The 24,286-nt window shown below is 43.2% G+C and overlaps 1 protein-coding gene across 2 annotated transcripts in view; it reads left to right on the plus strand.

Annotated features, from left to right (window-relative positions):
* Window positions 1–17,865, plus strand: part of PHF20L1 (PHD finger protein 20 like 1) — a 195,672-nt gene extending 177,807 nt beyond the window's left edge. For both annotated transcript variants that reach the window (XM_089685942.1, XM_089685943.1), the window contains exons 17-21: window positions 5,954–6,053; window positions 8,327–8,522; window positions 12,498–12,843; window positions 13,122–13,269; window positions 16,038–17,865. In XM_089685942.1, the coding sequence (XP_089542068.1) occupies window positions 5,954–6,053; window positions 8,327–8,522; window positions 12,498–12,843; window positions 13,122–13,269; window positions 16,038–16,180 (933 nt within the window). In that variant the 3' untranslated portion in view covers window positions 16,181–17,865. The remainder of the gene's footprint in view (window positions 1–5,953; window positions 6,054–8,326; window positions 8,523–12,497; window positions 12,844–13,121; window positions 13,270–16,037) is intronic.
* The last annotated feature ends 6,421 nt before the right edge of the window (window positions 17,866–24,286 follow it).

The following is a 24,286-nucleotide window of genomic DNA, read 5'->3' on the forward strand; positions in this document are numbered from 1 at the left end:
GCTGAGTTAATTTGGGGTCAAACACACGCTTCCCTGGTGGTATGATATGATGGATAAGTATCGGCCTGTATTTCTCAGCATTGAGGACACCATTGATCTGACCAAATCTCCAACTCCACTTACAGAAATGTAGACTTAAGCTTGCAAGGAACCTCCACCATGATTCATTCTTGCCAGCAGACTCATTATTGTACCACTCTCCAGTCTTTTAGGAACAAAATTCCTCCTACTACAGCCAAATATTTCACACTTTGACTCATCTGTCCAGAGCACTTGCTGACATTTTTCTGCGCCCCAGTTCCTATGTTTTCATGCAAAGGACATGGAAACAAGGCTAAGTGACTCAGCTAAGCACCGCGTTAAAGACGATTGATTAAAAAAAATAATAATGCAATAACAGATAACAATATTGCTTTCATTTACAACACGTGCATTAAACAACTTATACTGTAATAACAATTGTCCAAACAATTCAAAGTCCATAAGTGTGATCTGTTTTTCAAATCCACAAAGTGTTGTTTTGCAAGCATAAATAAACTCTATTGTGCCAGGGCAACGATATCGCGTGCCTCTTTTAGGTAAGGACCCACCTGAAGCTTATAACCCTTAAAAATATAATGGGTCAGTAGGTACTTGTGTAACCATGGGATCCTGCCACTCTGTACCAGTAGCCAGGATGGGGCCTCTCCACACCAGAATCTTGTTTTCACTGAACTCAAGAGACCTGATTCACATATATGCGAATTGGTTGCCTTTTGAACAGCTTCCGATTCGAATGACATGTGGCTCCCTTTCTGTAGAGCCGGTTCACGTACACTATATTGCCAAAAGTATTGGTCGGCCTGCGTTTCCACAAACATGAACTTTAATAGCATCCCAGTCTTAGTCCATAGGGTTCAATATTGAGTTGGCCCCACCCTTTGCAGCTATAACAGCTTCAACTTTTCTGGGAAGGCCGTCCACAAGGTTTAGGAGGGTGTCTATGGGAATGTTTGACCATTCTTCCAGAAGCACATGTGTGAGGTCAGGCACTGATGTTGGATGAGAAGGACTGGCTCACAGTCTCCACTCTAATTCATCCCAAAGGTGTTCTATCGGATTGAGGTCAGGACTCTGTGCAGGCCAGTCAAGTTCCTCAACACCAAACTCGCTCATCCATGTCTTTATGGACCTTGCTTTGTGCACAGGTGTGCAGTCATGTTGGAACAGGAAGGGGGCATCCCCAAATTCTTCCCACAAAGTTGGGGCATGAAATTGTCCAAAATGTCTTGGTATGCTGACATCTTAAGAGTTCCCTTCACTGAAACTAAGGGGCCAAACCCAACCCCTGAAAAACACCCCACACCATAATCCCCCTCCACCAAACTTTACACTTGGCACAATGCAGTCAGGCAAGAACCATTCTCCTGGCAGACGCCAAACCCAGACACGTCCATTGAATTGCCAGACAGAGAAGGGTGATTTGTCACTCCACATGTCTCCACTGCTCTAGAGTCCAGTGGCAGTGTGCTTTACACCACGGCATCCGCCGCTTTGCTTTGCACTTGGTGATGTAAGGCTTGGATGCAGCTGCTCAGCCATGGAAACCCATTCCATGAAGCACTCTATGCATTGTTGTTCTAATCTGATGGGCACACCAAGTTTGGAGGTCTTTAGAATAAAACCTTTAATATGTACACTGATGGTTAGGCACCACATTATGTGAGTATACATTTTAAAGGTTTTATTTTGTCCCTGGTTTAATTATGTGCAATAATTGTTTTTTATGTATCTTCTATCCCCATATCCCCCCCCAGTTCACTGAAAATGTGAGAATGTTGTTAAGAGGACCCGGTCCTGTCTACAAATACAGAGTGCTTGAATCCCATGGTTACACACATGTTTATTGACTCATCATATACTTAAGGGTCATAAGCTTCTGGTGACCTAAAAGGACACCGTGTCAAAGCATGGGGTTGTTTTTTGGAACACTTTGAATTGTTAGGATATTTATTATAGTTTAAGTCATCTTATGCACATGTTGGAATTTGAATTAATATTATTATTGCAGGTACTTATATAGCGCCATCCATTTATGCAGTGCATTACATATACACACACATATATATATATATATATATATATATATATATATATATATATATATACATTTTTTGTTTTGTTTATTCACATCAGTCCCTAAACCTCAAGGAGCTAACAATCTGAGGCCAATTAATTTACCAGCATGTCTTTGGAGTGTGGGAGTAAACCAAAGTACCTGGAGGAAGCCCACACAGGTACAGGGAGAACATACAAACTCTGTGCAGGTAGTGCCGTGGATGTGGTTCGAACCAACAACCCTAGTGCTGATCAGCGGAAGTGCTAACCACTTAGCCCCTGTGCTGCCCGATATTGATATGTGTTATTGCATTATTATTTTCTTTTCTATATATATATATATATATATATATATATATATATATATATATATATATAAAATCTTCCAATTTTGCCTGTCCTCTTTCTGCCGCTGATCTCTCGCCATTTCTGACTGTCCGGGGTTTATTTTCTAAAGCAGGAGAGCGCACAATCAAGTTCACTTCTGCATAGAAGACTATCAGCATCCATGTCTTATTGCTAAAGCTTAACTGAACTAGAGGTTAAAAGCTGAATGATTTCTATGAAGAAGTAAGCCTGATTTTGCACTCTCCAGCTATAGTAAATAAACCATGTCTTGTTCTGCACTTTATCTCTGTATGGAGGTGGCCATCATGGTAGAGGCAAAGCCTTCAGCTAGAAGAAGGTCTCATGCACACAGGGTATTTTGCTTACTCCCCTAGACTCCTTTCCTCCTGGAAACAGAGTTTTGGCAGAAAAAACGGTTGATGCTTGTAAACTCGTGTAACGTGTTTTATGCGCCCCAAGCGCTTGGTTGTTAATTCATTTCATTGGCCAGAATTATAATATATTCTGGCCATTGAAATGAATGAGTGCTCAGGCACTAAACGCTTCTAGCTCTTTACATCCATTTAGGTGCATCAAACATTTTTTTCTGACAAAACTTTGCTGCTCCTTGACACACTGGCTTTGGGGCCTCTAAGAACTGATTTTGTTTTTTACACTGTGTAATATGTGATATAAACACACATGGGGGATTTTTATGTAATTGATACTTTTCTTTTTTTGGAGCTGGAATATTATATGTTGAAGGTTTTTGTATATTGACCTTTTTCTTTTTTTTTTTTGTTTAAATCTTCGGTTTTGATTTCGGTTACCTTTAATGCCGTATGCCAAAGTAAGCAATCCAAAGTCATCTTGTATTCTGCCTTCAGAAGAGTGAATTCTGAGTGGATGCTATGGGTTATTATACTTGGATATTGGCATTTAGGGACTTTTATTGTATAAGCAAGTGTAAGAAGCCCCCTTTATGGAATGCTTATTTCTTAAAAAGAAGAGTTTATACAAATAATGATAAAAGTTACATAAAAGATCATTCATTTATAAAAAGTCTGAAAACATTTAAAGCCCAAATGATTTTTAATGTAATTGCAATCCAGGTACAGTAAGTGTTCGCAATCTTACTTTTGGTTTCTAGTTGTAAATCATGAAAAAAGTGCTATTGCGTTTATGGGTATAATCAATAATTATAACTAACCTTTAACAGCAGTCCTGATTGTGAACTAATACACACATCATCATAAGTGAATATCATATGGACTGCGCATAGATGGTGCAAATTAAATATATGAGAAACTCTGTAGTAATGAGTAAAAGGCAATATTAATAATAATAATTATTCAGTCCCAGTAAGTGAAAATAAGGTGCAATGTGCTGTAAATCTTGATTGTGAACTCCTTGTACATGCTGATTACTTGCTTATTTTGCCTGTGGCGGAGAGGAGAGAGTTGGTATCGATACAGCACTTTTGGAGGAGCAACCAGTTACCATTAGCAACACTGCATACTGGGTTAGTCCCAAAAGCACAAACAGCCATCCTAGCGATAGGTGGTCACGGGATGACGGCAAGTGTTAGTCCATGTGGGGCACCAGTCTGAGCACAGTGGAGCACCTGTTGTACTGTACAAGGAGTTCACAGTCAAGATTTACAGCACCTTGCACCTTATTTTCACTTACTGGGACTGAATAATTATTATTAATATTGCCTTTTACTCATCGCTACAGAGTTTCTCATATACCGTATTTTGCGCTCCATAAGATGCACCTGACCATAAGATGCACCTAGGTTTTAGAGGAGGAAAACAAGAAAAAAATATTCTGAACCAATGGACTGCAGACATAGTACAGGAGATGACCAGAGACTGCAGACATAGTACAGGAGATGACCAGAGACTGCGGACATAGTACAGGAGATGACCAGAGACTGCGCACACGGTACAGGAGATGACCAGAGACTGCGGACATAGTACAGGAGATGACCAGAGACTGCGGACACAGTACAGGAGATGACCAGAGACTGCGGACACAGTACAGGAGATGACCAGAGACTGCGGACACAGTACAGGAGACTGTCAGAGACTGTGGACACAGTACAGGAGGCTGTCAGAGACTGTGGACACAGTACAGGAGGCTGTCAGAGACTGAGGACACAGTACAGGAGACTGTCAGAGACTGTGGACAGAGTACAGGGGATGACCAGAGACTGCGGACATGGTACAGGAGATGACCAGAGACTGCGGACACAGTACAGGAGGTGACCAGAGACTACGGACATACTGCAGTACAGGAGATGACCAGAGACTGCGAACACAGTACAGGAGATGACCAGAGACTGCGGACACGGTACAGGAGATGACCAGAGACTGCGGACACGGTACAGGAGATGACCAGAGACTGCGGACACGGTACAGGAGATGACCAGAGACTGTGGACACGGTACAGGAGATGACCAGAGACTGCGGACACGGTACAGGGGATGACCAGAGACTGTGGATGTAGTACAGGGGATGACCAGAGACTGTGGATGTAGTACAGGGGATGACCAGAGACTGCGGATGTAGTACAGGGGATGACCAGAGACTGTAAACATAGCACAGGGGATGACCAGAGACAGCGGACACAGTACAGGCGATGACCAGAGACTGCGGGAAGGGGGGGGAGCGGGTACTTGAATTTGACAGGTACCCGCTCCCACTTCTGCAGAGTTGTCCTCCCTCCCCATCTTCCCAGACACGTGACGGGTCCTAGAAGACTGCCGGACCATTCACAAAGTGCAGCGCTTCTCGCACATGTGCAGTGGGCACCCGGCTGTGAAGCCGCAAGCTGTCACAGCCGGGTGCCCACACTAAAGATGCCGGCACCAGGGAGAGAAGACGGTGAGGCACCGCTGGTCCGAGGAACAAGGAAGGTTCTGCTGTAGAGAAGAGCCGAGTGGCCGGCCCTGTATTCTGACATGGTGGCGGTGGGAATACCGGGCCGGCCGCTCCACATTCAATCCATAAGACGCACAATTTTGGGGGGAAAAAAGGGCGTCTTATGGAGCAAAAAGAAGGTATTTATTTTGCACCATTTATGCTCAGTCCAGATGGTATTCACTTAAGTTGTAAAGCAGCCACAGCCCTGGTTCATAAGGACTCTTGCTCTGTGAAAGCAGTGCTCTCTCTGCAGAAGCCTGGCACCCCTCCCCCTTTTCCTCCCCTTTTCCTGCTGAGTCGGACCTATAGCACTTCAATCCTCAAAACTCACACTCTCTACTGATTGGAGGGTTCTAGTTGCATCTCAGCAGGGGTGCATCAAACTGCTGCAGAGAAACCGCTGCTTCTATACAAAGCGCAATAGTCTGACAGAAAAAAAGCGAAATTGATGTGTTTTTTGTTTTTATTCTTTTTGAAGTTTTACATTTTATACATATCAATGATTTAGTTTGATTAAAAAAAAAAAGGTGGGGGGGGGGGGAGAATTATCTATTGTTCTGAATGTGAAAGATTGACCAAGTGATTGATGGCTTATTCTGCAGTGTGAAGAATGCCTTTGTTGGCAGCACAGTGTGTGTATGGGCCTCCTAGAAGACAGTATTCCTGAGCAATATGTCTGCTATGTTTGCAGTGACCCACCAGGTAAGAAACGCACATGATATTCCTCTTCTTAGGTGCGTGTTTGGCTAGAAGCTAATATATATGTATACAACCATGACATGGTGTCACTTCCGTGTCCTTTTACTGTAATGGTGCTCTGGGTTTTGGTATTCTCATGACTTCAGTCCTGTAGGGCTTGTTGAATATTTTAGTCTTCTGGATGGATTCGTTCATTCTTTACATCCGGAACTACTCTGCTCTGTTGCACAGGATCTTCCTTTGTTATTTATGGATGTCTTATTTGTCTTTTTATGTCGTGTTTCACATGAGTGTTGACACTTTTGAGTGCGGATGGGTAACTGGCGAATGAGGGTGTTTAATCTCTATGTTGCCGGATGTCTGTAACCTTTGGAAAGCTGTGATGAACCTCACCAAAAAACGGAGCTGTCCATTAAAATAGTTTGATTGTCCTAGCTTTTGCAGTACCGCGTCCAAGCCTTGCTGGACTGGCTCTTGCAGCTGTAGCTATGAAGTGACCTTTGGGCACTGGGTTTCGCATAAACTGCTTTTTAGACCCCTATTCTGGTAGCAAGTCCTATTCCCAGTCTTGGATCCTTTAGAGCCCTCAAGACCGCCAAGAGATTTCTGGTGCACCCCCTGTTCCAGGCCCTCCTCTATGGAGATTAGAAACATTTACTTCTTCCAAGCTTTGTATCTATTTTAAGAGGACTTGGCTAGAAAACATTCTGCCCCCCATTGTGAATCCAGCAATGGCTCTCCTTAACAAAGCAAGGACCAATTCTGGTGGAAGTTACACCCGTTTTTAACCACTTCCAGTCCGGACACTTTTTAGATGTGTACCAGGGATAAGGGGTTGGGAAGGGGGGGGGACTCTGGGAAGGGAATTGCTTAACCACTTCATGTCCGGACACTTCTGCCCTCTTCCTGTCCAGGCCAATTTTCAGCGCTATCACACTTTGAATGATAATTGCGCAGTCATGCAACACTGTACCCATATGAATTTCGTAGCATTTTTTTGAGACAGATAAAGCTTTATTTTGGTGGTATTTATTCACCGCTGGGATTTTTATTTTTTTTTGCTATATAAATTAAAATGTCCAAAAATTTTGAAAAAAAGTGTTTCTTATAAAATTTTGCAAATAAATAGTATTTCATCATAAATCTTGGCCAAAATTTATTCCGTTATGTTTTTAGTAAGAAAAAAATAACCCAAATTAGTTTATAACCAAAAACTATAATTTTTAAACTTTTTTTTACATTTTTTTTTTTATTTTTTTTATATTTTTTATTTATTTATTTATTTTTTTAAATACTGTCACCCTACCCTACTATACTTGTGGGGGGTGATGAAGATTTTTTTTTTTTTTTTTTACACTGATTGCTTTTACACCCATAAAGGATGTAAAAGCAATCATTTCTCCTTCTCTCTAGCTGCATTCTTGCAGCCATTGAGAACTACTGAGTGAGCTGTGATTGGTCACAGATTGTCACATGGTACAAGGCTGTTGTGAATAGCCCTGTACCATGTGACCTCTGTGATCATTCACAGATTTCACACCTAGGAAACAATGATGTCACAAGTGACATCTTGCTTACTACTCTGCATGTGATCACTGATTGGCCAGAGGTCCCGTCCGACGATCAGTGTTCCACTGTGTCCGAAGGAAACAGCGGGCACCGGATCGCGGTGCTGCGCACTCCCAGGGAGCACGCACGCACACACAGGGTGCGGGAAGGCCGTTTATAAACGGCCACCCAACCCTGCACTGCCACCGCTCGGCCTCTTATATACAACGGCTGGACGGGAGGTGGTTAAGGACCCAAACAATAAGCGGTTGGAATTCCTCTCCAGAGCTCTGTTTCACTAGCAGGGTCTGCTCTTGATCCTGTCTTAGCTGCTATTTTTTTTTTTTTTTGGCCACATTCTGGCTGACTGGTCAATGTCTATTAAAAGGTATTTGGTCAATACTTTGTTTAATTGAACATAAGTTCCAGAGTCAAACAGTCCATAGCTAAAATGTAAAAATGACTGTGGTCCATAAGGGGTTAAAGGTTCAAGAGCTGAAGTGGTTGAAGGTAAAGTCGATTTCTACACAGGGTTTTTACAGTTGCTATGTAGTGATTATTGGAGATCAATGACATGAGAAGGGAGCATTAAAAAGCTCACAACAGCCTCTATGCACAGGGACTGCTAGATAGCATTTCCTATTACAGCCGCTTGTAAGAAGTGCGACAAGAAGAAAAGGAGACGCTGACTGTAGTATTCTTGAGTTTTCTCCATTTCTTTCACACAGGCCAGCGATGGAGCGCCAGATACAAATATGACAAGGACTGGTTTAACAATGGACGCATGTGTGGTCTGTCGTTCATTAATGACAACTACTCCTGCGTCAACACCAAGAAGATTGTGTCCACCCACCACCTCCTAGCTGATGTGTACGGTGTGACGGAGATACTGCATGGTCTGCAGCTGAAATTTGGCATTCTGAAGTAAGTAGACGGCAGCAAACATTGATTTCTCATCAGCAGTTTTTATTTTTGTTTTTTTTACATATATGTAAATGTTTACATATATAAGTATATGTAAAAATATGTATGTAAGGGTTATCAGCTGAAAGAGAAGTCCAAAAGTCAAATTGTAATATATTTCAGCTTTACCAGTCTTTACGTGTGGCTGCATTTTTTTTTAAATTTTAATCTGGTAATCCTGCCAGTAACACAGTATTTATTTCAGGTACTTCTATAGCGCCGTCAGTTTACGCAGGGCTTTACATAGATATATTGTCACATCAGTCCCTAACCCTCAAGGGACGTACAATCTAAGGTCCCTAACTCACATTCATACATACACATACTAGGGCCAATTTAGACAGGAGCTAATTCACCTACCAGCATGTCTTTGGAGTGTGGGAGGAAACCGGAATACCCGGAGGAAACCCATGCATGCACAGGGAGAACATGCAAACACCAGGCAGGTGGATTCGAACCAACGACCCTAGTACTGCCAGGCGGAAGTGCTAACCATTTAGCCACTGTGCTGCCCACAGTACCTGCCATGTAGGGTACAACACTCACTCAGTGTACTGTATCTGCAGAGGAGTAGCATTACCACCCTAGGTCAGGACTACAGAACACTTTCCACTCCTCTTCATAACATAGTTCTGTAGTCTTCTACCCACAACAGTAAAATCAGTCTGTATATGCAGTAAAGCATGCTTGCTATACTCACTGTGGAACCTAAGAGGTTAAGCCTCTGCATTCTGTAAAAGGTCTGTTTCATCCCGTCTTCTCTGATCCTCCCCTTCTTCTACTGTCCCCAGTCCATCTACCATAGTACAGAGCAGCAGTGGCAAGACTGCACATGCTCTATTTGGTTTGTATTGCTAGAGAAGGTGCATGTGATCTGCACAGGGCCAATCAGATTTGTCCAGACAGAGGGTCAGGGGTTATGCAGCCTCGTAGGACAGTCAGAGGAGAGTGTAAACTCCAACAAGCATTAACCAGTGCTCATCCGGACACTGATGAAAGTCACAAGACTGCTATATACTGCTGATGAGAAAAGGTATTTAACAGTTTATATTTACTACAATCATTGCATTTCCATGTTCTGTGTACTGTGGGAGACCAGATATAGTGAATGCAGGGTCCGGGGAGACCAGATATAGTGAATGCAGGGTCCAGGGAGACCAGATATAGTGAATGCAGGGTCCGGGGAGACCAGATATAGTGAATGCGGGGTCCGGGGAGACCAGATATAGTGAATGCGGGGTCCGGGGAGACCAGATATAGTGAATGCAGGGTCCAGGGAGACCAGATATAGTGAATGCAGGGTCCTGGAGAGACCAGATATAGTGAATGCAGGGTCCGGGGAGACCAGATATAGTGAATGCGGGGTCCGGGGAGACCAGATATAGTGAATGCAGGGTCCGGGGAGACCAGATATAGTGAATGCAGGGTCCGGGGAGACCAGATATAGTGAATGCAGGGTCCGGGGAGACCGGATATAGTGAATGCAGGGTCCGGGGTTTAGTAACATTTTAATGTAACTGATGTATGTATAGCACATGAAGTGATCAGCTTACAAGATTTCTGGCAAGATCAACACTTCTGAACATATCTGACAAAATGCTTTCAGTGGTACATTAAACTGACCTTAAGGGACCTAATAAAAGCAGTTCATCGTTAGAGTCCTAGTACTCCCCAAACCCCCATGTATTCTTATTTGCATGTCATATCTGTGGGCATTCCCCAATTAGGAATTTTCATTTGCATTTCGTACCATTAGTGGGCCACAGCATCAGTCAATTTTCATGCGGCCATCAAATTTGAGTGATCTGACATACTGGATATTTTTTAAAAAAACAAATGTTAAGAGAATCATGCAAGAAATATAAACGAAAAAGAAATGAGCATGAGCTGTGACCTGGAAAGAAAAGATTCCCAGCCACAAACATTCTTTTCTTTTGCAATATGAGGTGAAATTGAAGACTTGGTTGGTCGAATTTCATAATCAATAGTGGCACCATCAGATTACAAAGTGCAGATAATTTCCGATTTTCTAAAGAAAATTCATTCAGAATTCAACCCATGTATGGCCTGCATAAGTTTTCCCATTGAGAACCAGCATCCAGTACTTTGTGCAACTGCTGGCTAGCAATCCCAGTGGTCATTGACACCTGTGGTCCGCACTGATGACCAGGTACCTATTAACCGCTTAGACCAAAAAAGAGATTTGTGAAAAGAGATTCACAAGAAAGCGGCTACATTATGAACAGAATGCGATACTCGGAAAAATTTCCAAAAATTATGCTTTATTAATAATAATTAATAGTAATAATTAATTAATAATAAAGCATAATTTTTGGACATTTTTCCAAGTATCGCATTCTGTTCATAATGTAGCCGCTTTCTTGTGAATCTCTTTTCACAAATCTCTTTTTTGGTCTAAGCGGTTATTTGGATACTGGATGGAAGCCATATATTGGGTGATACAGTAATTTATATTTGAAACTCTAAAAACCTATTTTTTACTAACCTATTAACAGCTTCCCTACCGCCCTATAGCAGAACTACTGCTACAGGGCGGCAGGGCTGCGCCAAATCACATATATATACGTGATTTTGCATTTCCAGGTAGGGGGCATGCGCGGACTGCTCTACCCGCACCGACCTTGGTGGCTACAGATGTCAATCACCAGGTCCCAGCCGGAGATTCCCTGCTGGAACCGGTGATCGCCAAGGAACAGTGACAGGGGAGAGACCTGTGTGTAAACAACGCAGGTCTCTGTCCTTCCAGCAGTAACATGCTGCTGTGTACTTCTCTGCACAGCAAAGAAATACACAGTAGCATGTTTCACCAGTAAAACGCACACAGCACATACAATAAAACACAGCACACAGTTAACCCTTTGATCTCCCCAGATGTTAACCCCTTCCTGCCTGGTGTCATTATTACAGTATCCGTGCTTTTTATTAGCAATGATCACTGTGTTAGTGTCATTGGGATGTCAGTGGCAGTTAGTCAGTTCCCTCCCCGTGTCAGAATGCCTCCCACAGTCCCACTATAAGGCTGGCCGTACATTATACAATTATCTTCCAATTTTCTGCCCAATTTCCTTTACATTTACCTTCAACTGTGTAGTGCAAGGGCCTGCCTAATTGGATACAACTGAAAGTGTTGTTTAGGTTTGTCCTCCTATTATATGGTTTTTGGTAAATCTAAACCAAAAATCTCCAGATAATTGTATAATGTATGGCCAGCCTAAGTCGCTGATTACTAGTATAAAGAAAATAAAAAAAAAACCTCCAGTATATATACGGCCATTTGTAGACGCTATAACTTTCATGTAAACCAATTCATTTACATGTACTGGGATTTTTTTAGCAAAATACATTTTGTCTTAAATTTATGATGAAATTGTATTTATTTTTTTTTTATAGCAAAAAGTAAAAAAAAATTATTTTTTTTCAAAATTGTTGGTCTTTTTTTGTTTATAGCACAAAAAATAAAAACCGCACAGGTGATCAAAAAAAACGAAAGAAAGCTCTATTTGTGAGAAAAAAAGGACCAGCATCATGTACAGTGGTACCTCGGTTTACGAATTGAATGCTTTCTCCGGGATGTTTCCTATTGCGAAAACTTTGTAAACTGAAATGCGGTTTCCCATAGGAATGCATTGAAAAACACCTCCACACTCGACGCCACGTGCTACCCACAGACTCCAGCATGCAGGTGGTGGTGCTATAAACCTCCCAGGCACAATGCATCCTGGGGAAACTTGCTTCATATTTCAAAACAAATTTGTAAACCGAGGCATTATTTTCAATGGATTTTCATTTGTAAACTGATAATTACGTTAACCAATGCGTTCGTAAACCGAGGTACCACTGTAGTTCTTTATAATAGCCCTATATTTGTGTCTGCATCTTAACACCTTGCTCACTTTATTAATATTTATTTTGAAGGGACCAAGATCATCCTGATCTTCGCTTTTGGGCCTGTCCAATGAAGCCACAAGAATCCTCTCAGGTGAACGACAAGCGGCCAGTGCCTTCCTCTAATGACAGGGGAATATGCAAGCAGAACCATAAAGGTCCCACAAACAGTCCGAACAAGACAGAAGATGTGTATATTAGTAGCGAGCACAGCTATCAAAAACCCCAGAGCTCTGACCAAGGGGGCAAACCCTCAAAGGATACTGGAAAGTCTGTTAGTGACAGTGGCGTGATTCCCGAAGGCCAACATGTTAATCTTCAGATAGATGCTAAGAAAACTTTACTGGAAGTTTCTGATGAGAAGAGAAATGATGAGGTGAGCGATACTGCACCTTTCTAGAAGGTGGATACAGGATGTTTTGAGCCAAAAATTTCAAAATGTGCTATAAAATAATTTTGCTACTTCACAATGCCATTGTTATTCTTTTAAGTTGATTTTTTTTTTGTATTTCCATTGATATTTGGATTCCGTGTAACTAAAGTTAATATAATGTATATGTTGCTTGTTTTTCTTCAGTTTTGAGAAGATTGTCTAGCCTTTGAAGACCCCTTCTTTGGCTAACATGAATAATAATGCCTATCATTTTGCTTCAGGTTATAGTGGCCGAAGTGAGCAGCGATAGAAAATCGGAAGAGCAGCTGGATTCTCATCTTCAGTGGCAGCTCAATCTCCTGACACACATAGAGAGTGTACAGAATGAAGTCACCAGCCGCATGGACCTCATAGAGAAGGAAATAGATGGTATGTCCTTAGTATTGCTGCCACCATTGGTAATGTTTACTTGCTGTTTTTTTTGTATAACTCATAATTTGTAATTAAAAGAGATTTTAGTTGATCGATATAAGTAACAATGATTCCTTTCTCTTTCTCTTGAATTTATTCCCCCACCTCCCACTCCTTACCTTATCTCTCTCTCTTTTCTCTTTCCCTTCCATATCCCTACCTCTTTCATTCTTCCTTTCTCCCCTTCCTCTGTCCTTCGCTACCCCTTTCTTCCCTCTCTTTCTTTCTTCATTCCCTTTCTCCCTCCTTTCCACCCTCCCCTTTCTACCATTTTCTTTTTTCTTTCCCTCTTCTTTTCTATCTTCTCCCTTTCTTTTTTACTCTTCTCTTCACTTTTTCTTCCTTCTGATCTACTGCCCTTCCCTTCTCCCTCCCTTGTGTTCATTTTCCCCTTCCTTGCCTTTCCTTTTCTCCTTTCTTTTCTCTTTTCTACCAATATCTCTTTATATTTGCATTATCTCTCATTCCCTCATTTTTACTCTTCCTTTATGCTGTCTTCCTTTTTCCCTATCTCTCCTCTCCCTCTCCTTTTCCCCTTTATACTCTCTCTCTCTCTCCCCTACACTCTCCCTCTGTCCGTTACGCTCTCCCTCTGTCCTTTACGCTCTCCCTCTGTCCTTTACGCTCTCCCTCTGTCCTTTACGCTCTCCCTCTGTCCTTTACGCGCTCCCTCTGTCCTTTACGCTCTCCCTCTGTCCTTTACGCGCTCCCTCTGTCCTTTACGCGCTCCCTCTGTCCTTTACGCGCTCCCTCTGTCCTTTACGCGCTCCCTCTGTCCTTTACGCGCTCCCTCTGTCCTTTACGCGCTCCCTCTGTCCTTTACGCTCTCCCTCTGTCCTTTACGCTCTCCCTCTGTCCTTTACGCTCTCCCTCTGTCCTTTACGCTCTCCCTCTGTCCTTTACGCTCTCCCTCTGTCCTTTACGCTCTCCCTCTGTCCTTTACGCTCTCCCTCTGTCCTTTACGCTCTCCCTCTGTCCTTTACGCTCTCCCTCTGTCCTTTACGCGCTCTCTCTGTCCTTTACGCTCTCCCTCTGTCCTTTACGCTCTCCCTCTGTCCTTTACGCTCTCCCTCTGTCCTTTACGCTCTCCCTCTGTCCTTTACGCTCTCCCTCTGTCCTTTACGCGCTCTCTCTGTCCTTTACGCTCTCCCTCTGTCCTTTACGCGCTCCCTCTGTCCTTTACGCGCTCCCTCTGTCCTTTACGCGCTCCCTCTGTCCTTTACGCGCTCCCTCTGTCCTTTACGCGCTCCCTCTGTCCTTTACGCTCTCCCCCTCTCTCTCTCTCTGTCCTTCCCTCCCCCCCCCCTTTCCCCCCCCTTTTCCCCCCCCCCCTTTTTCCCTCCCCCCCCTTCCCCCCCCCCTTTTTTCCCTCCCTCCCCCCCTTCCTTCCCTCCTCCCCCCTTCCTTCCCTTCTCCCCCCCCTTCCTTCCCTTCTCCCCCCCTCCCTTCCCTTCTCCCCCCCTCCCTTCCCTTCTCCCCCCCTCCCTTCCCTTCTCCCCCCCCTTCCTTCCCTTCTCCCCCCCTCCTTCCTTTCCTTCTCCCCCCCTCCTTCCTTTCTCCCCCAACTTCCTTCCTTTCTCCCCCCCTTCCTTCCTTTCTCCCCCCCCTTCCTTCTCTTCTCCCCCCTTCCTTCTCTTCTCCCCCCCCCCTTCCTTCCCTTCTCCCCCCCCCTTTCCTTCTCCCCTCCCCCCCCCTTTCCTTCTCCCCTCCCCTCTCCTTTCCTTCTCCCCTCCCCTCTCCTTTCCTTCTCCCCTCCCCTCTCCTTTCCTTCTCCCCTCCCCTCTCCTTTCCTTCTCCCCCCCCTCCCCCCTCCTTTCCTTCTCCCCCCCCTCCCCCCCTCCTTTCCTCCCCCCCTCCTTTCCTCCCCCCCTCCTTCCCCCCTCCTTTCCTCCCCCCCTCCTTCCCCCCTCCTTTCCCCCCCCCTTCCCCCCCCCCTCCTTCCCCCCCCCCCTCCTTCCCCCCCCCTTCCCCCCCTCCTTTCCCCCCCCCTTCCCCCCCTCCTTTCCCCCCCCCTCCTTTCCCCCCCCACCCTCCTTTCCCCCCCCTCCTTTCCCCCCCCTCCGTCCCTTCCCCCCCCCTCCGTCCCTTCCCCCCCCCCTCCGTCCCTTCCCCCCCCCCTCCGTCCCTCCCCCCCCCCTCCGTCCCTTCTCCCCCCCTTCTGTCCCTTCTACCCCCCTTCCTTCCCTTCTCCTCCCCCCCTTCCTTCCCCCCCCCCCCTTCCTTCCGTCCCCCCCTTCCTTCCGTCCCCCGTCCCCCCCTTCCTTCCCTCCCCCCCCTTCCTTCCCTCCTCCCCCCCCTTCCTTCCCTCCTCCCCCCCCCTTCCTTCCCTCCTTCCCCCCCCCCTTCCTTCCCTCCTTCCTTCCCTCCTTCCTTCCTTCCCTCCTTCCCCCCCTTCCTTCCCTCCTCCCCCCCCCTTTCCTCCCCCGTTTCTCCTTCCACCCCCCCCTTTTGCCTTTCCTTCCCCCCCTTTCTCCTTCCTGCTCTCTCCCCCCCTTTCTCCTTCCTGCTCTCTCCCCCCCTTTTCCTTTCTTTCTTTCTCTCGCTCCTCCTTCCCCTCTCTTTTTTTTTTTCTCTCTTTCCTTCCTTCCTCCCCCCCCCCTCTTTTTTCCTCCCTTCTCCTCCCCTTCCCCCTGTCTCTCTCTTCCCCTCCCCCCTGTCTCTCTCTTCCCCTCCCCCTGTCTCTTTCTTCCCCTCCCCCTGTCTCTCTTTTCCCCTCCTTTACACAGTTCTAGAGGGCTGGCTGGACTTCACTGGAGAGTTGGAGCCCCCTGATCCCCTAACACGGCTGCCCCAACTAAAAAGGCGAATCAAACAGCTCCTGACAGACATGGGCAAAGTTCAGCAAATTGCTACCCTCTGTTCTGTATGACGAAAAAGAAGAGAAACTGGCTGAACTATTTTCTTACTTAGATTACAAAAAAAAAAAAAAAAGTTTGTACAGGTTTTATTGACTTTATAAATATATTAATGTATCAATCCTTTACAAGGATTATAAATGAGACCTTTAAACCAGTCAAGACATGCCTGCACCCATGGTAAGCAAAACAAAACTATTTCCTATGATGGCCTGTCCTGCTCCTTGGATACTGGTGCAAGTGGAATGACAAATTGCACCCCGTAGGAATGCAGTGGTGGTATGCTGTCATCATGTAATGACTCATAGACTTACCAGTATGTCTTGTAAAAGGTATCCTCCTGTTAAAGCAGTATTGCAAAAAAATTCTACTTTTTATTTTACAAAGCCAATGTCTTTACCTCTTTACTCTGCTAAATATTAAGCTCTGTCTGGCACAAGTTAATTTGGCTGGGAACTGTAGAACCCAAGCTTTTTATACAGCAGCCCTTAAAGGGAAACTTTAGTGTATATTCAGTTATTGTTTACTTTAAAACCACTCTGTCTTTAAAATAAAACTGCGCAAAAAAGAGCTCTCTGCAAAAAAAGACATTAAAGGGTATCTAAAAATAAAATTGGTAATATATTGCAGCTTTTCCAATCCTTAGATGTGGCGGCTGCATTAGTTTTTCTTTTTTTTTCTTTTCTTTTCACCTAGTGATCCTGTAAATAACACACTTCCTGTCCCTTTATGTCTACACTCATTTATCCACTGTATTTACAGAGGGGAACCATATTTGTCACCCAGGCTGGAATTCACTGATAGCTACAGTAGTGAAGAGAAACCACTGGCTGAAGATTCTGTAGAATCTTCCAGGATTGTTGATTTTCAGGTACCCCTTTGCTTGCCATTATTTCTCCCAGCAGCCTTTCTGTCACTGTAGAGCACAGTAGAAGCCTGCAGGTGTGAAGTGGGGGCCAGGGAATCAACAGTTCTGGAAATTTCAGATTCTGCAGAATCTTTAGCTGGTGGTCTCTCTTCACTATTACAGATACTAGCAGCAAGGGTAGTAGGAAATACATTTAAAATGTTTTAAAACTTTAATGTGAAATTTGATATATTACAGGCTATTAGAGCAGTTTTGCTCTTTCTCTTACATTCTGTTTGCAACATAATACTTCATTTCATTGCACCGTAGGTGTCTCTCTCTTCTCCTTTTCTGTCTGTAGAGTGACTGCAGTGCCTTGCAGGGTCTCCTGGAACTCGCTGTAGTCACCCTTGCATGTGTGCTTTAACCTGGGATAGGGCTCCTATGCGCTTCATTATCATGACACTAGGGATGAGGGACCAATCAGTCCCAACGTGTGTGGTCATGTGACTTATGTGACAGCTACACTACATTCTACAATTGGAAGTTTAGGGAAGTGATATTGAGTCAAGTGCAGGGGCGGACTGACCATTTGGAAACTCGGGCACTGCCCGAGAGCCCAGGGTCAGTAGGGGGCCCCATCAGATGCCCTTGGTACCTTTTTCATAGGCCTTTTTTTGAGTTTGGGCAAGGACACAGGGGCCCCATGATCCCCTATTGCCCGGGGGCCCCACGAGTTGTCAGTCCGCCCCTGGTCAAGTGTAAGGGGTTGGGGACATATTTTGAAAATTACTTTGTTGTAGCTTTCTTTTGTCGAATTGTTAAAATAAAAAAGAGGAAGGATTAATGATACTTTTATGTCTTTGTTGAGGCTCTTTATTGTACAGTTTTATTTAAGCAGCAGTCTCTTTGAAGTCATTTCAAGTGACTCTAAAAAAGTAAATTTTTAATGTAACTTTTACATTCTTGCTGTACTATATTTCTGATATCATGTTACTTATACAGATTTTAAGATTCTCCCTATCTGTATTGCAGCCTCTCTGATCAGCAAATACTAAGATAAATAGCAACCCTTTAGATAAAGCATTGATTTCAATCAGTGCTGTAAAGAGCAACACAGAGAAAGGAGAAGAGCCTGCATATTTGATGAACAAGTATGGCTGCCTCCATGTACATTATAGTTACAAACTATACAAAGAGTGTTTTTATCTCTCACTGATGAAATTCCTTACTGAAGTGATTATTTTCAATCATAAAAAATATTTATTACACTATAGTTTTCCTTTAATGGTCAGATTGCCACTACTACTGGTGATATATATTATCCAACTGACAAAGCATGTTCATAGTGCCACATACCAAAGCCGAATTCATTGTTGTAATTGGGTTAATCGATTATTTTAGTCACTGCACTCTAACGTTTTTATTGAGGGCAGAATGCTGAACCACCCTCTGGATTCTTCCAGTTTTTGGGATGCCATTGGTGAGATTCCTGGGTAGTGTGAATTCTCCATATGGACACAGTAAATATATTTGTTGTTCCTGTTTATTGATTTAGAATTAAGTATGTGAGTGTCAGCCAAAATGTTCTTAGTGTCCAGATTTTCAAAGCTTAATTTAATTATTTACTTTGCCTATTTAGTGTAATGTGACAGGTTCTTTTGATAAGCCACCCCTGCACCCCCATTGATACTTACCGTCTCTGCCCACCCCCCTCTACCCTGTTCATCTGCCGGAGGGGTGTGACTAATCCCTATGTGAGTTCCATGTCTGATCTTACACAGGGTTATTGACTTCCTCCCTTCCAGATTGGTTGCTCAGGCCCAAACATGACATCCTGGAAGGAATAGGGATGTTGCATGCTCCCCCCCCTGCCAGAAAGTACCAGGTATTTCTGAGGGCTCTGACAGATGGAGAGAGCAGGTGGGTGGGGGTGTCAGCTTGGGAAAGAGGTTTTATTAAGAGAACCTTTCACTTTGTCCAGGATGGCCCCTTTTATGTAGACTTTTCCTGAGAAAAACGTGGCCAGGGTCCATTGCTGACCTCTTTTTGAAAAAAGCTTGTTACCTGGCTATTATGCTTCTTATCCTTACCCTCTGACTTTTAATGCTTCAAGTCAAAGCCAGTACTTAAAAGATAATGTGGGGGATCTACCTATTCAAGATTACCAAATAGTCATCATCTCAAGAATTAAATTATGATTAAAAGAAAACAAAAAAAGGGGTTCAAGGATGACTGCAAGGTATGTACAATGGAGAAAACAAACGTGTATTGCAAAATATTTTGGTAAAATCATCAACATTATCTTAAAACACACAGTTGCCAATTATGTCCTAGCTAGTCTAAATGTTTTGAGGATGGTCCACTTCTTTAGGACTATGTTTTAGGACAGGCATACAATACATAGCAAATTCCATCCACATATACACCCTAAAGACAGTACATCTAGGGTGAACCGATTATGACATCTGGGACAGTGGGGAAGCATCAGGGAATCCAGTAGGGGAAGAAGTCAATACTAAGGGACATTGCCTTTCCCCTTCTAGATTTCCTAACGCCTCCTCATTGTCCAAGATGTCATAGTCGGTTCACTCTTGATGTGTTGTCTTTAGGTTATATATGTGGATGGAATTTACTATCCTGTCCTAAAACACAGCCCTGAAGAAGCTTGCCATCCTTGAAACGCGTAAACTAACTAGGGCATGATTGGCAATTGTTTGTTTTAAGATGTTGATGATGGTTTTCCGAAAAACATTTGTAATAAACATTTGTTTTTACTTTTTCTAGTCCATTGTACATACCTTGCGGTCATTCTTGAACTGTCCTTTTATGTTTTCTTTTGATCATTTTTTAATGCTTCAAGTCAGTAACCCAAAATAACGATGCATATCAGGAAAGTCATACTTATTCTCGATTAGCAGCCTAACCAGAGGGAACTGTATGACAGCCGGGGAACTAGCGTTTGTAGAATGAGAAGTTGCCAGTGGAAGCCTCCATGTTTTTTCAGGAAAGGTTTTGTTTTGCTCCAGATTCCTGGCAAGCGTGACATTGTAAGGCAAGGCAGTAAAAAATTCCTATAAAATGTGCTTATTACCTTTTGGGTTTCCTTTTAAGAGACATCTACCCCCAAAAATGATATTCCAATATGGTGGACATTCTTTCATGTCTCCACCAGAATTTCCTATTCAACCAAGCTGCCTCTGTCCTTACAAAGACAAGTCATGGTGTTGCATTTTCCTGACTCAACTGGTCAGTGCAAACTGTTATGGGGTTGAATTGTCGTGTAAAATATTAAATAGGATTTACTTAAAGGGGTAGAACATGTTCAGTTTGCAAAGTTAACTTCATAAGTAAGGTGAAGTTGTGTTCATATTTGTGAAGCAAAGTAATATTCTCCTTGCCAACTGAACAGTGAATGCCTCTTTGGCAAGTCAACCCCAATGTATGTCTTGCAAGTCAAGAGAATCCAGTTTTCTCTCTCTACAGCTGCCTACAGAATGTCTTTATAGACACAATATTGTATGTGCTTATAGTTTCTTCATGGCAGCAAGGAAAATGTGAAAAGTTCTATTGGATCTTCCTACAAACCAAAACAAAATAGTATTTTAGCCGTGGACACTATTTGTCTAATGAATTATTTTGCTATCCTGCCTTACTGTGTTAAATTTGCCCAAATGGTGACCTCATATCCCCCCATGTTAAATTGTTAATGGAATGTAAATGGTGGATTGTTCTCATCCACAGAAAAAAAAAACAGATTTATTGCAGGTTGTGTATTTCTAGGCGTTCACTTGAAGCCCAACTCCAGATATATATATATTTTTTTAATACAATGCAGAAGGGATTGAACATGTCAGGTTTATTATTGCTGTTAGTGGAACTATCATCTCACTTTTTGCCCTGGTGAGGCAGGAAGGCACAGGTAAAGGAAGTGGCAGGAAATCTTTTAAAAGGTTAGTTTATGTTTAATGAAAATATAGCAATGGTGACCTAACACCTTATGCCCTGCCCATTTCCCAGTCCCTACTGTACTTACCTTGGAGTATGCTGAGCTGTCAGTACCTGCGCAGCGGTCCGGGGATTTGAAATCCCCGCTCGTGTATGTGCAGCGCTTCTGTGATGGATCAGAGCAATGCTGATTGGTCAGCGTTGTCACAGAGCATCGCTCTGATCTGTCCCAGAAGTGCACAACAGAAAATGTGTGATGCCCTTTGATGACACTGACCGATCAGCATTCTCTGATCCATCCCAGAAGTACTGCACGTAGAAGAGTGGGAATATCAAATCCCCAGACCACTGGACCAGCTGCATGGGTCTTGACCATTCAGAGTCCCTGAAGGTAAGTACAGTGGGGACCTGGGGGTGGGCAGAGTGTACGGTATTCACCTTTTTTCTTTAAGGATGAACTAACACTTTAAATGTTGACAAAGGCAGCAATAAAATATTTTTTTTTCATAAGAAGAGTAGTAAATTGTTTGAGCCTTTTGTCTTTATTGCTGTTTGTTTTTACCTCTATGCTCACACTGGTTTCCAGCATTTCTTGTCTTGGTGTTACCAGGACAGGAAGTAACTATAAATTTCCCTAAGTGGACACAAACAGCAAAAAAAAACCCTACACATGTATATTGGATGTGCTTGATTCAACTTATCATAAATTCGTGTTTGAAGGAAGTAAATCAAATTCATATGGGTCACAGTGGCCTCGTACCTACCAGAGTAAGGCTGGTCTCAACAAAAGAAGGGTACCCCCTAACTTGGCAACCAGAAATGTAAGAACCACATGCATTTGTTTATAACATAAAAAAGCCAGTGGATTTTTGGGAATTTAAACCACTCCTTCATCAGGGCTCGATTGGTGGAATTGTCCAAGTTTAGAAATATTCCAGAACTGATGAGACAGCAAAAGAAGTTATTTATTGTCTCTTCAGTCCTGAAATATTTAAATGGTTACTCTTTGAATACATATATTTTATATATTTTGAATCTTTTCTGCTAACTGCAGTATACAAGCCCTGATGAAGTTAAGCCCTCAAAACGTGTTGGATGTTTGACGTTATGAACAAACACTAATGTTTAAAGATTTTAGACGTTGGATCTTTGGTCTGATGCTTTCTTTAGACTTCAATAAAAAAAACACCTGTGTTTCACCCTTCTCCTGTGTATATAAAAAAATATTTCTAGAGTTGGGCTTTAATCCTGCATTGCTGCTTTTAGTAATGCTGCAAAATGTTGTACGCAGAGTTTATATTCATATTCTTTAGGTAGTTCTACAGGAAAATGTTAAAATACATCTGTCGCGAGAGAGAACTGAAGGCTACGATTTCTGACCTCCTCCTGAATATATTCGTGTCCTGGCTGTGTCACAGTCCTAGCAGCAAGCATGTTGTAAAAAGTGTCAGAATTCCGTATGTCTATGCTTGTTCCAGGTCATTGACCAGAGCTTCAGCAAGACAGCCAGGGAATGAACATTCTCAAAAGGAGAGAGGCCGCAGTGGTAGCCTACATTATCATCTCATGCCAGGTGTAAGGGATGTCATTTTCAGTTACTCACAATGGCAGCTGTTCACTGATTTACATTTTTTTTTCATGTTTATAAGGGACAGACCTCATTTTGATATCAGCTAAGCTGATCAGATGTTGGGTTGGGGGCCCACTGTGGAGCCCTGTTCAGTTTTAAGTGTATCTACAGCATTTTTCTTAAAGCCCACTCTAACCTTTAGTTTAAATCAACTAAATGCATTCCAGGTGCACTAAAATAAAAAGGTATACAAAGCTTCAGTAGAAAAGCCTGTCCCTTGTTTACATGCTGCAGAGAAAGACAAGGAAAGAAAGCGCCTCTAAGTGTAGTAGCCAAGGTTTATTTTTAAAAAAACAAGATTAAAAACACTCACTAAAGTCAAAGAAGGCTCCTCAGTGGGATAAACCCGCTCAGTATGCGTCGTCAGCCCTTGGCAGCAGCAGGAGTTCCTGATACTCAGAGCCATGCAGCAGCGTAGGATCCCATTGCCAGCAACATGGCTGCCTGGCCGCTTCCAGGACCAACGTGGAGCTCAAACAGCTGGAAGTGATGTCACATGGAAGGAGTGGTAATGTGTTTCGGAGCATGCACATTAGCTTTTTTTTTTTTTTTTTTTTTTTCAAATTGATCGGCAATGGAGTCCTGTGCTGCTGGACAGCTCTGAGGATTTGGGGTCCTCTGAGAATGCACACTGAGCAGGTTTATCCCACTGATGAGCCTTCTTTCACATGACTTTTGTGAATGTTTTTAACCTTGTTCTTTTACATTAAACCTTAGCTACTACACTTAGAGGCGCATTCTATCCTTTTTCACTTTTAGCATCCATTCTACTCTCTGAAAAGCTGCCCAAATGTCTGGTTGCCTCATCTAAGCTGTTTATGGGACATCACTATATGACTGTATGAAAGACCCTTCCAGTGCACCCTTTACATTGATCATAAGTCTGACTTAACAGGGGTCATGTAGAATTTCAACAGAGAGCAGAGAGACCACTGTTTTTATATAAAGGCTGTCGCTGTCTTCTTTCAGGGAAAAAAGAAAAACTCTTAGGGCCTATATAGACTTGTGTATTGTGGTAATTCACAGAAATGTACATTACATGCGTAACTGTGAACTACATCTCGAATGGCATCCCAATGCACTAGGGCAGCGCCATATCACATGGCTTTGCACCATTGTGTTGTGAGTTGAGTTAAACATTTTGATATTTTCACACCATAAGGCATGTTAGCGCGCCCCAAAAATTTAAATGGACTGGGATTTGAACTCCATTTTGTTTTGATTAATCTGGAATGCTTTTATTTTACATTTAAGCTGAAAGTTTGGTTGGGCTTTAACAATCAGTCAGATATGGCACAGCTGATTTCCGATGAGGGATCAGACCTCTTACAGAAGTTGATTATCTGAGGGCTGTAAATCACTGAACAGCACGTTAGAGAGGAATGTATCAACAAGTCAGTGTTGAGCTTTTTTTGAAGGATGCATTATCCAGTCCTGCCTTTATTAATGAGCGGACATAAGCATCTGTGGCTAAGAAAAAAAAAAATTCAGCAGTGGCAGCTTATCTTTTTCTACCCTGATCAATTCTCTTTAACTCTTCCCTTGGGAATCTCTTTTGAAAAATATTGTGCCAAACATATATGACTACTATGGACAACTGGACCATCTTCTGACAATGGGATCGCGGCCTGTCCGGCGTACTGGTTTATCAAAAAAAAAAAAATACCTGGTCTCCAGTTTTAACCTTTTCATTTG

This window comes from Staurois parvus, unplaced genomic scaffold (genome assembly GCF_062004578.1).
Source record: "Staurois parvus isolate SC_StPar_1 unplaced genomic scaffold, SC_StPar_1.0 ptg000389l, whole genome shotgun sequence".
Lineage (NCBI taxonomy): Eukaryota > Metazoa > Chordata > Amphibia > Anura > Ranidae > Staurois > Staurois parvus.